The sequence below is a fragment of the Rhodotorula toruloides genome, assembly GCF_000320785.1.
Source record: "Rhodotorula toruloides NP11 unplaced genomic scaffold Scaffold13, whole genome shotgun sequence".
Classification (NCBI taxonomy): Eukaryota; Fungi; Basidiomycota; class Microbotryomycetes; order Sporidiobolales; family Sporidiobolaceae; genus Rhodotorula; species Rhodotorula toruloides.
In genome coordinates this window covers 256,371-267,726 of record NW_015622973.1, presented here as the reverse complement: position 1 = coordinate 267,726, position 11,356 = coordinate 256,371, and the positions used below count along the sequence as shown (strand labels likewise).

General features: G+C 62.0%; 5 protein-coding genes across 5 annotated transcripts; 3 read left to right on the top strand and 2 right to left on the bottom strand.

The window, feature by feature from the left end:
• Positions 1–216: 216 nt before the first annotated feature.
• RHTO_01425 (THO complex subunit 1) lies at positions 217–2,868 on the top strand (the record flags this gene model as incomplete). Its single annotated transcript, XM_016415107.1, has 8 exons — positions 217–607; positions 666–784; positions 845–1,169; positions 1,235–1,548; positions 1,607–1,876; positions 1,932–2,131; positions 2,186–2,318; positions 2,374–2,868. The coding sequence occupies 8 exons, from the start codon at positions 217–219 to the stop codon at positions 2,866–2,868; spliced, it is 2,247 nt and encodes a 748-aa protein (XP_016272897.1).
• A 71-nt stretch (positions 2,869–2,939) lies between these two features.
• On the bottom strand, positions 2,940–4,040 carry RHTO_01424 (IBR finger domain containing protein; the record flags this gene model as incomplete). Its single annotated transcript, XM_016415106.1, has 4 exons — positions 2,940–2,970; positions 3,043–3,173; positions 3,236–3,725; positions 3,787–4,040. The coding sequence occupies 4 exons, from the start codon at positions 4,038–4,040 to the stop codon at positions 2,940–2,942; spliced, it is 906 nt and encodes a 301-aa protein (XP_016272896.1).
• A 182-nt stretch (positions 4,041–4,222) lies between these two features.
• Positions 4,223–5,059, bottom strand: RHTO_01423 (frataxin; the record flags this gene model as incomplete). The annotated part of the gene is made up of 4 exons (XM_016415105.1): positions 4,223–4,373; positions 4,491–4,603; positions 4,659–4,776; positions 4,845–5,059. The coding sequence occupies 4 exons, from the start codon at positions 5,057–5,059 to the stop codon at positions 4,223–4,225; spliced, it is 597 nt and encodes a 198-aa protein (XP_016272895.1).
• Positions 5,060–5,150: 91 nt separating this feature from the next.
• Positions 5,151–6,575, top strand: RHTO_01422 (inhibitor of growth protein 4; the record flags this gene model as incomplete). The annotated part of the gene is made up of 7 exons (XM_016415104.1): positions 5,151–5,391; positions 5,467–5,538; positions 5,597–5,817; positions 5,878–6,208; positions 6,266–6,318; positions 6,374–6,412; positions 6,468–6,575. 7 exons carry the CDS (start codon positions 5,151–5,153, stop codon positions 6,573–6,575), a joined length of 1,065 nt encoding a protein of 354 aa, XP_016272894.1.
• Positions 6,576–9,539: 2,964 nt separating this feature from the next.
• On the top strand, positions 9,540–10,947 carry RHTO_01421 (S2P endopeptidase; the record flags this gene model as incomplete). Its single annotated transcript, XM_016415103.1, has 6 exons — positions 9,540–9,707; positions 9,762–9,865; positions 9,921–10,161; positions 10,243–10,810; positions 10,855–10,898; positions 10,927–10,947. The coding sequence occupies 6 exons, from the start codon at positions 9,540–9,542 to the stop codon at positions 10,945–10,947; spliced, it is 1,146 nt and encodes a 381-aa protein (XP_016272893.1).
• Positions 10,948–11,356: the final 409 nt, after the last annotated feature.

Sequence of the window (11,356 nt, the reverse complement as noted above, 5' to 3'; positions counted from 1 at the left end):
CGTGTGCAGCGAGCGGAAGGAGACCAACCTCGTCCGCGAACGAGCGACGAGTTTCAGTCCCTCCACCTCGTCTCGCTGGCCGCTTGCTGGTTTACTAGGGCTTCTAAGCTGCTCTGCCAGCCTCCGACCAGCGCTCCCCTTCCATCCGCTGTCCATCCAGCTCCACCTCCCTCCTCAACATTTACAACCCGGCTCGACATCGCCTCGCAGGACACGATGGCAGCGACGGGCTTGACGGCATATCGTCAAGGAATCCAGACGGTAGTGCGCGGACTGGCAGGACAGCTGCAGGAGCGGAGAACCGCCGGATCGCCTGCTTCAGGCGATGAGATTCGGCAGCTCGTCAAGGAGTCTTTCGAGCGATGTGGGGCGCTCAAGCGGAGCGAGTTGACGGAGGACAACCGGTCAAAGGCGGACGTCTGCTTCGTCACGGTCGACCGGACGCTGGAGGAGCTCGTTCACGAGACGGTGAGTACTCGCCTGCCACTCCACCCTCTTTGCTGTCTGCTGACATTATGCATACGACAGGCTGTCTATCCTGCCGACGAAGCCGAACTTGCACACCTGCAAGACGCGCTCGACCTGCTCTTGGCGGCATACGAAGAGGGTGCGTCCGCTTGCACAGGAGTGTCCTCTCGTGCAAGTGCTGATGTTGCGCCGAACAGGCTACACTGAGGAGACGTTGCCCTTGAGCGTCCTTGCCGCGCTCATGGAGGTCAGGCCCATCTCGGCATGCGAGCCTATCGTCGCTTATATCGAGTCGCGAGTCGGACCCTTGACGAAGGTGCGTAGAGATTGTCTTCCCTTGCCGAGCGTCTCTTCTCACGCTCTTGCTTTCTCTCAGGGCATGGAGTACCAGCGAGGCCGCGGTCCGATCCTTCTCCGCCTGCTCAACGACCTCCTCCGCCGACTTCCCCGCTCCCAATCGCAGTCCGTCATCCTCAGCGGCCGCATTCTCATGCTCCTCAGTTCCGCCTACCCGCTGGGCGAGAAGAGCGGTGTGAATCTCAGGGGCAACTTCAATATTGGCAAGGGAACGGTGTTTGAGCAGGAGGCGGAGAAGGAGATGGAGGGCGCGAAGGAGGACGCGAAAAAGGAGGATGTCAAAATGGAGGTCGAGGAGGGCGAAGAGGAGGAGTTGCCGAAGGACGCAGAGAACCCAGCGGAGAGTGCGTCTGCCCGTCTTCCCCTTCGATCAGTTCTCCCGGCTGACGTCGGTCACCGGGTCTCGCAGGCAACCCTTCCCAGTTTTACACCACTTTTTGGTCTCTCCAGCGCGTCTTCAACAATCCGCCTCTCCTCTTCGCCGCGCCGCCTGCCGCATCGACATCCGCCGACGCTGACCCCTTCCGGACGCTCAAGAACGGATTGCGACAGACGCTCGCCGCTTTCGCCGCTGCGACGAAGAAGGAGAAGGAGCTTGCAGGATCTGCGAAGGAGGGTGCAGTGAGCGGGAAGGCGAAGGAGAGCGAGGTCGATGCGGAGGAAGGGTTGGAGGAGTACTTCTTCCCCAAGTTCTTGACGAGCCGCAACCTGCTCGAGCTTGAGGTGCGTTGGGCGTCTCCTACACCTGCTGCGAGACGCATGCTGACGCCACGCTTCGCAGCTCGCCGACTCCAACTTCCGCCGCCAAATCCTCGTCCAAATGCTCATCCTCTTCCAGTACCTCCTCAGCCTCACGCCCGCCGAGCGAACCCGCGTACAGTCATTCCACCCGCTCAACGCCGCCGCGCTCTCGCCCTTCGTCCTGCAGACGGAGAACGAGACTTGGATTCGCGAGATGCGGAGCCGGACACTCGATGAGCTCGATTCGATGGACGGCGGTCGACGGTTCCGCAAGGCTGTTCAACTTGTACTCCAGCGCGAACAGAACTGGGTGCGTCCGCCTTTCTCTGTCTGCCGCTTTCCGACACTGACTCGTCTACTTGCAGATGGACTGGAAGCTTCGCTCCTGCGCACCCTTCACCAAGCCTTCGCTCGACGCCGCCGCCGAGTCGGAGAAGGCTCGCGCCAAGCTCCGCGCTGCGACTCGCAAGACGAAAAAGTTCCCCTACAAGATGGGAAACCCGAACTTGAACCGGACGTGGCAGCACAACACGACGACTTTGGATGGCTTCGAGCCGAATGTCGCGTGTGTCCGCGTCTTCCTCTTGATCTGGTCTTCGACTGACTGCAAGCCGCGCAGGGACGACGAGCTCAACTACATCTTGCGAGAATATCGACTCGAGAAGAACCGCGTCAAGCAGCAAGAGGCTCAGCTTGCTCGCGCCGCACCTAACAGCTCGCAACGCCACGAGATTGAGGCAACCCTTGAGCAGGTACGCTCCTGCATTGCTCAGGCCAAAGGAGCGACTGACACGCCTCGTTTCGCAGAAACGGATTCGCCTGCAAGCTCTGCACTGGCGCGCCATCCGCGCTGCTTCGACACAGCATCTCCGCCACTTCTCTTTGATCGGTGCAGGCGACGTCGAGAAGCTCGAGTCTCTCGTTGACGACGAGCGACGGAGGAAGGAGGAAGAGGAGGAGCGATTTGCGGAGGTAGACGGCAAGGATGCGGCGGTGGACGAGGCTACGCCGAAGAAGGAGTACGACAGTGATTCGAGCGTGCTAGGGTTGCACGAGCGGAAGTCGCCGGAAGTTGCGAAGGGGAAGGAGGTATCGGATGTCAAGCCGCAGCAGCAGGAGGCGGGGACGCCTGAGCCGGAGGATGCGGCGCGGAAGAATGCTGGAGGTGGGGACGAGCCTGGGACGCCACCGCCAAAGGACGTTACCATGCCCGGTACACCCGGTACGCCAAAGCGACCTCGTGAAGAGGACGTTGCGATGCAGGATGGGGAGGTCGAGGTGAAGCGACAGCGGGTAGAGTAGTTGCAGAGGCATGCGACACTCGTGCTACAAGACCTCGTTGCCTCGTTCAAGCATCATCCTTATCAAGCTCCTCAGCCAGGCGCCGGGATCTGGAGGTCAGTCCTGCAGAGGCACACGCTGGAGAGGTAGCGCGTCAGCTTACGTCGTAGTGAGCGGAAGGATAGCGATACGCACACGTGCGGGCAACCACCATTCCGCTCGACGACTCGATGGCACTTTGGGCAGCGAACGCCGTTGACTTGAGCAGCAAGCTTGAGCGCGGCGTCTCCGTCTAGGTCGTCTGCGCAAGCGACTTTGGCATCGTGCTGCGGGAAGGGATGCGGTGAGCGAGAGCGTCTGGAAATGTCAGGAGAGAAGGTCAACGCACAGCAGGCGCCTTGCAAGCCGAGCAAGTCACCCTTCCGCACTTCCCGCACGCAACATCCTGCTTCGAAGCTGGTAGTGCGCCGAGCCACACGGCGCACTTGCCGTTCGAGCAGTAGAGACGCCTGGGTGTGCTGTACTCTTGGACCGCGCGCCTGTACGCCTTACCGTCTTCGACGTCGAGCAGAGGCATGGCGAGGGTGCTAGGGATAGGAGTCTTGCAGCAAGAAGGTGGGAAGAGGGACTCGTCGCGCGTGGCAAGGCGGAAGAGGCGGACGAGGCAAGGACGGCAGAACAAGTGGCCGCAGGTTGCCTTCGCGGCGTCGCCATTGACTTCGTCCGCGCACGAGATGCAATACGGCGTCGAAGAGACAAGCCTCTGAGCGTGACCGAGGGCTCCGGAGGTAGAGGCGAGCGGGACAGTCGAAGGGACAGCGGAAGTCGACGCGGAGTCGGGTGTCTTGCGGCGGTACGGGTGCGCAGTTGCAGCAAGCCTGCACCAAAGTCGTTTCAGCCACATCCGAGACGAGCTGGAGTATGAGAGGGACAACGAACCTGGCGCTGCGCTGTTCCCTCTGCTCGAGTGTCTGGCCCGTCCGGAGCGCCGTCTGCAAGTCTTGCGCGACTTGCCTGTCCGCAAGAGTAACCGTGAAGCGCTCCAACTCCTCCTTCCAGAGGTTGTAGGCGAGCTGCTCGTCCTCGGATGAGCCGTATCGAGGGGAACTCGAGGCGAGTGCCTGCAGGTCGCGCAGGTCGGCGAGCGACAGCTGTGTGGCCGTGCGGAGCGACTCGAGGACGTCGTCGGCCATCTGCGGCTCGAGGGAAGCAACGATGCGAGCGGAGAGAGGAGAACAGCGAGGAGCGACCTTCCCAAGCACGAGGTAGCTCACAACGTCGCTTCTTGACGCGTAGTGCAGCACCGGCGTATTCTGAGGAACACAGCATGCGGCACGAATCGCTCAGATGCTCGACCAGCGTTGCAATCGCAGGCTCAGTCCTCCTCTTCCGCCAAGTCCACCGAGATCGTCTCGTCGCCCAACAATTCCCGCAGTTCCCGGTTCAGCAAGTCGTGCATCAAGTCTCCATCGCGATGGTAGAACCAGACGCGGTGGTCGAGGTCGTAGTCGTAGCGTTTCGGGCCGCTGCGAAGTCGAAACGAAGAGCACGAGCGTCAGCCACCCTCGATTGTATGAAGCAATCTGGCGGAAGATACAGCTCCGTCGAGAGTGCTGGCGCAATCGCGAGACAAGCTGACGCACCTGATTGGGCTGGACAGCCAGATCTGCTTGTTCGGCGGCTGCTTGTTGATCACGTAGGTCCCGCGGTCACCCAGCTTGACAGTCAACACGCCCGACTTTCCACATGTAGACAGCTGAAAGTCAGTCCTCAGCGCGGCGAAACAGGGTACAGCGAGGAAGGAGACGCACCGAGTACTCGACGTCGCTTCCGTCCACGTCCAGCTCGTCCAGCTTCTCCTCCAGATACTCCGTCAGGTGGTCCATCGCTGCATTTGATACGTCGTGGTACTCTCGGTCCGAAAGTTGGCTGCGGTACGGCGACGGAAATCAGCGTATGCCCGTTCAAGGAGGAGGAGGAGGGACGCGAGCACGCACCCAATCTTGTATTTACCCGGCTCGTTCCCGAGTCTTGAAGGTGTAGATGAGAAGCAGCGGCAGACTGGGACGCTCTGTGGTCGTGCCGTCGCAGAGAACGCCGACCGAAGGAAGGGAGATGAGGAGATGGCGGCGGGACGAGAGAATGCCGTTCGAACTGCGCGACTGGCTGGTCGGGCGAGCGCAGACCGTACTGAGGATGCACAGCGGTTCATCGTAACTTCTTGCGCTTGAGCTGGAGTGTGGTGGCAGCCAACCCGTCTCGAGGAGGTTCGCCTCACGCCATCAGCTTCAAGTCCCGCTCTCATGGCTCCGACGCCCCGGCCAGCGAAGCGGAAGCGCACAGATGGTCCTCAGGCGACGCCAAAGGCGACCAAAGCCGCGCCAGACGCGTCGAACGCGGCAAAGTCTTCATCGCAAACAGTCGCGCTGAAGAAGAAGGAGAAGGCGGTTGAGCCAGAGTCTGTGGACGGAGGGGCGGTCGAGGAGCGTGACTTGGAGGAGCTGGAGCGCATCTACGACATGCTCGCGGAAGAGTACCACGACAGTGTGTCCCTTCCTTGTCCCCACCTCGATCCGAGCGAACGAGCTGACCGTCTGTTTGCCTGACTGCGCTCACTAGTCCTGAACGAGCTTCCTTTGGAGTATCAGCGCACGTTTCGGCTGGTGCGGGAACTGGAGGATCAACAGCAGGGTGCGTCCCTCTCCTTAGAGCCAAACATTGTGCTGACAGCGCCGTTGCCTGTCTCCAGCACACACTGCCGAGCTACAAACGTCCCTTGAGACCCTCGTCGCGTCGACGCTGAACCCTTCATCCGCTCCGTCTCCCGCGCCGTCGACCTCGACTTCCGACGAACTTCCTCAACCAAGTCCTTCGATGCGTGCGCGGTTCAACAAGCTCTCCTCACTGGCGACAGCCGCTGTCCGAGCAGGCGAAGACAAGGTCGGGCTTGCCATCACCTTGTACGAAGCGGTGCGTGCTGCCGCGTTTTTCCCGCCTTTCCTCCCGCACTGACGCATCTGCTGCGAGCAGATTGACCGTCACATCCGCCGCCTCGACGCCGACTTGGCGAGATACGAAGACTCGCTCGTCATCGGTCTGCGCGAGGGTACGCAACCCTCGCACGACGCACCTTCCGCCATCCGCAAGTCGCCTCCGGGACCAACTACCTCACTCGGTGCGATAGCACTCGGCGAGCGCGAAGCGTATGATACAGTCGGATCTGGAAGTGACGGAGCGGGCCGGGCGATGCGGAAGAAGCGGACGGCGGAAGAGCTGGAGAAGGAGCGCGAGTGGAAGCGGCGGCGTGAGCTGCTCAAGCAGGAGCGAGCGCAGAAGCGCAAGGCGGAGAGCGGGATGCCAGGTGCGTACACCAACTCATTCCACCTGTAAGTTTGCTGACGCTTGCTTGATCTTGCAGTCGATCCGAACGAGCCAACGTACTGCTACTGCAGTCGCGTCAGTTTCGGCGAGGTAAGTTGCGCCATTTTACTTTCTTGGGCATCCGCTCATGCTCTTCCGCTGGCAGATGATCGCGTGCGAGAACGAGGACTGCTCGCGCGAATGGGTAAGTCGCCTTGCCACTCGATCCGTTCACTCCCGCTAATCCTACTCTCCTGCAGTTCCACCTCGAGTGCGTCGGCCTCGACAAGGCGCCCGACGGCGCGTGGTACTGCGACGACTGCGTGCGGGACCTCAACCTCGACCCGAAGACGCTCAAGCCAAAGTGAGGGTCGGGCCGGCTATTTCGGTTGTACTGGGTAGATCAGCTTGCAGTGCTCGGTGTTGTTGTCGCCCTCGCAATGTCCCACTCTCGCCATCGCAGTTTTGACCCCGCGAGATACCAACTTGGCGAGGACGCGTCCGCTCGCTCCTTCCCTTCCTCCCACACACCCTCTTGCTACCGAGGACGCACGGCTTGCTGCCACAGTCGAACCATTCCAGCCCTCTCGACCGCATCCAGCCGGCGGTCCATCTCCCCCTTCGCCCGCGAGCGAGCGCACAAACACCCGCCCTGGACGCGTCGCCCCCAAGCCGGCCAGTCCGGCGCTCTAACCCTAAGATACTCAGATCTGCGCCTCGCATGCCTCGCTGGGTCCGAGTCCCAGCCACCTTGACGCGCGCGCGGATGCGCTGGAGCCTGTTTCGGGTTGCGGACGGCGAGGACGAGGGAAGCGGTCGGTTCGTCGACTCTTGCGGGAGGGCGTCTTTCGCGGGATGATTGGACAGGGTCAACGGGGAAGTGCTCTCGAAGGATGGCCGGATCACGGCTCGCCTGGCTCGGAGAGGGCGAGTTGGAGGACGCACGCCCGCCCTCGTCGAAGGATTCTGTCTGGTCCCTCCGGAAACCCGCGCTTCCGTGCGAGACGAAGGCCTGGTCCCGCTTCTCTCGACGATTCGGGACGGCGCAGCTCTGTGCTCGGTCGAAGGAAACACCAGCACCGGAAGGAGCCGGCGAGTTCTGCTCGTTCGAGGGGGTGCGGCGGCCAGCGCTGGACTTTCGTGCGAGGTGCGGCTGAGGCGGACCACGAGCAAGACGACAGGATGACGAGTGGTGGGCCTATGCGTCTTCTGGGTCGCTCGCTTTGGGTCGTTAAGGGCGAGGTCGTCGGAACGGTCGTCTAACGGACGCTTGCTCGCTGTCCGGGACCGCTGCGAGAACAGACCAGCCGTTCGCGGTCTGGTCAAGACGTTGAAGGCGGATCGATGGCTTCCTTCGCTCGTTGGACGTGATCGGAGGCGGAGCTCGCGCACCGCCAGAGCGGCAAGGTGGACGAGGCAGAGGCGCAGAAGGGACGCGGCAGGTCTATCGCTCCGTGTTCGCACGAGCGAAACATGCCTGTCGCGCTCCTACCTCGATTCGAGCGGTGACTACGCACAGACGGGATGTCCTCGCGCTCGAGGCACACCCGTCCTCCTTGTCACCCTCGAGGAACCCGGCGCTTTTGCAATCGCTTCTTCTCGCCGGTCTCTGGTGTCCTGTGGGTCAGCTGGCTTGCGCTGGCGGTCTCAAGGGGTACGAGGGGAAAAGCTCGTCTGCTGCCGTAAGGGACGCGGTCAGCGAGCAGAAAAGAGGTTCTGTACGCCTGGGATTGCGGTGTTCATTCGTCTTCTCGACGCGCTCGCGGGTCAAGGAGCAGCACAGAGAGGCGGTTCGGAAGGACCTGGCCCTGCTGTTGAGGAGCAAGAGGTGTGCGAGTGATGCATGATGAGGTTGCCTTCGCAAGACGGGTGCGCACGTCGTCTCGATTCTTCGTTCTCTACGTCCGTCTCCTCGCCTTCTCGCTTCATCTGCTCACTCGGTCGCCCGTGTCCGCACTCGCTTCGCACTGGGGCCTTCAAGGACAGCCTCGCTTCGGCTTGGCTCAGAAGGTCTTGGAGGTCGTGCTCGCTAACCCTCGCCCTCCTCGCATGCCGCAACAGCCTGACCCCTCCTCGACCCGGTCTCGATGGCCGATCCGGAACCCCTCGCCCAGCCTCGCTTCTGCCGCCTCCCTCGGTGCCCGAGTCGAAACCGCTTCTTCAGCCGCCGCTTGTCCGCCTCGTCGGGAACGCAGCTCCTTCGGGATTGTCGTGCATCGCTCGAGAAGGTCGACGACCCGCAGGCGGGGTACCCCTGCAGTCGGCCTTCGCTTCGTCGGCCAGCTCGGAGACGCGGCTTTCCCTTCAGTCCTGGCCTGCTTCTCTCCGCGCTCTCGCTTCGCGTGGCCGGAGGAACAGGTCAGGCGGGAAAGCACGTCCGGGCCGGTTCAGCGGAGCGTGTCCTGCTCGTCTCCGCCTCCTTCGGGAGCGGCAGCTTTCGAGCTCGTCTTCGGACGGACGGTGGCCTCGATCCGATCACGCGCTGCGTTAGAGTCATGTGCTCGCCTGTGTCTTCCTCCTTGACTGGAGTAGAGGATGCGCCTGACGAGGCAGCGACGAGTGGTTTGGCTGCTGGAGCGTGCAGTTCCTCGTGTGGCTCAGGGGTGGACAAGGGGCCCTTCGCGGGTCTCCGTCTCGGTCAGAGCGAGTGCTAGAGGGGTGGGCGTCTGTGTCTGCCTCTGCGCAGCGCAGCGTCCTCCGGGTCGAACGTCGAGGCTTGCGAAGGGAGGCGGAAGGACGGCCGTTCCGCGTGCGGGGCTAGGCGGCGGTTGGAGAGGGCGCGAGCATGACCTTTGCGGGTGAGTGGTGGATGTGGGCGGCCTCGGGCGTGATGCACTTGCGAGGGGAGGGAGAAGGGCAGGAGTTGCGGAGGAGGGAGGCGGAGTTGCGGTTCACACCCCGAGATTGGCGCAACCTGATGTCACTCCTTCGCTTTTGCTAGATGTTGTGCAGGACCTCGTCTCTTCATTGCCCCGAACGATGAGCTGGGAGAGTCGAAAGCAACGGTGGTCTCCCTCGTCCACATCGCTGCTCGTGGCTGCCAGCGCATGCTGCTGGCTTGGCTGGTCTTCTGTGTAGCACTGCAGATCGCTCGACCTCGCATCCAGCCCTTCCTAAGCCGCGTGTCCTCCCCTCGACACCTCATCACCCTCGACACCTTCTCCTTCTCGATCTCGACAACATCGCTCAATGACGCCCCACGCCGACTGCTGGACATTCTGCCGCGCATCAGGTCGACGAGGACGAGGCGGACGAGCAGCAAGCGGCGCTTGACTTGGTGCTACGACACGGGCGCCCTCCTCGCGCTCGCGGGTCTAGTGGTCGCGCAGGTCATGCTCCTTTGGGCGGCGTGGCGAGCCATCGCCTCGGCGGCACAAGTGCTCTTGCCGGGCGACGATGCTAAAATTCCCCCTCCTCGACTGCTCAAACGCGTTCCCGTTTCCCTCGACGAATCTCCCGTTATGCCCAATCCTACCCAGGGCTTAATAATCCGGCCTGCTGTGCGTAACAGCTATCCAATTCTGCTACCTCCGTCGCTGATTCCCAATCGACAGATCCCCGGTTTGACAACATCGCTTTCCGGCCTGCCTGTCCTCTTCGGCTCGCTCCTCGTTGCTCAATCGTTCCACGAGCTGGGACACGGGCTTGCGGCTGCAGCGTGAGTCATCCTGCTCGGATAGTAGCCTTGATCGGCTGACCTGACGCACTCGCAGCGAGCAAATCCCGCTCCTCTCGACCGGCTTCCGCCTCTTCCTGCTCGTCTTTCCGACATTTCACGTCGAGGTTGCAAGCGATTTCGATGTCTCGCCTCTCACCGACCTCCGCATCTCGTCTGCCGGAGTTTGGCACAACGTCCTCCTTGCGTCGATGGCATGGACCTGGTCGGATGCCGGAGCAGGACTTACAAACTGGATGGGACGAGCGCTTGGAATCTGGGACACGCTGGACGAAGGCGTGCTCGTTGCTGAGCTTGACTCGGCGCGCTCTTCTTCGTCTGTCAAGCTCGACTTCGCCTGACCGCGCTTGCCCTCGCAGCATTCGCCTCTCGCACCTCACCTCGCTACTGGCATGCTGATCGACCACATAGACGATCTCGAATTAGATGCGGCGACGGCGCGTTCGGCGGACCCCGCCCGCCTCTGGCACGACCACCTGTCCTCGTCCAATCCGCTCGACCGCTACCAGAACCTCGGATGGTGTCTCGATGCCGACCTCTTCTCCACTTCGGATGGTGCCGAATGCTGCAACAAGCCGAACCTCGATGGCATGTCCCCTTCGGGAGGACCAGCTACCGCCGAACGACTTCTCTGCTTCGAAGCCTTGACGGAACCGCCGAATCAACCCCGCAGCCAGGCCTGCCTCGATCCGCTCCCTCTTCTTCCGCCTACGTCACCCTCCGACATACCACCCAGATGCTTCGACGACCAGTCATGCCGCAGCCTTCAAGGCGGCTCGAAGACCATTTGCGGCCGGATCAGCGAGGACGAACACGTCGTTCGGCTTGGGGTACGGAACACCTCCTCGGCGGAAGTGGGTGGCGGAGGGGGAGAAGACAGCCGCACGGTCCTATGGCAGGGCAGCCGGCAAAGGTTGTTGCATGACGGTCCGTCGCTTCCTCCCTTCTCTCCCCGAGCTGATCTGACGCAGGTCTGTCCTCCAGTCACGGTTACCAGCCGAAGACCCCGCTATTGGTTCGTGCCTATCAGTCTCCCCCTACAGCTCGAACGACTGATCCGGTAAGTCGTGTCTCTTGCCCTAAATCGCTCTCTCGTTGACGTTGGCTGCGACCAGCTCAAACATGTCCATCTCGCTCGCCATCGCCTTCTTCAATCTGCTTCCTTTGCCTCACCTCGACGGCTCGCATATCGTGGCAGCTTTCTTCTGCAGCCTCCGCGAGCCGACTCTCCCCACGAGTTTCGACCGCCAGCATCGGCTTCTACGCGGGGAGACAGCGCCGGCCGACGATGGCGTACTCTCGGAGGTCTTGAGCCGACTGCGGCGAGCTGGACTAGCCCGAGTGACTGTCAGCAGGACGGAAACCGTTCTGCGAAGGTGGACGGCTGGAGTTGGGATCGTCCTCATCGTAGCGACGGCTGTAGTGGAAGGGTCAATGCTATTGTAGCTGAAAGCTGCACTCCTGCGTACATCG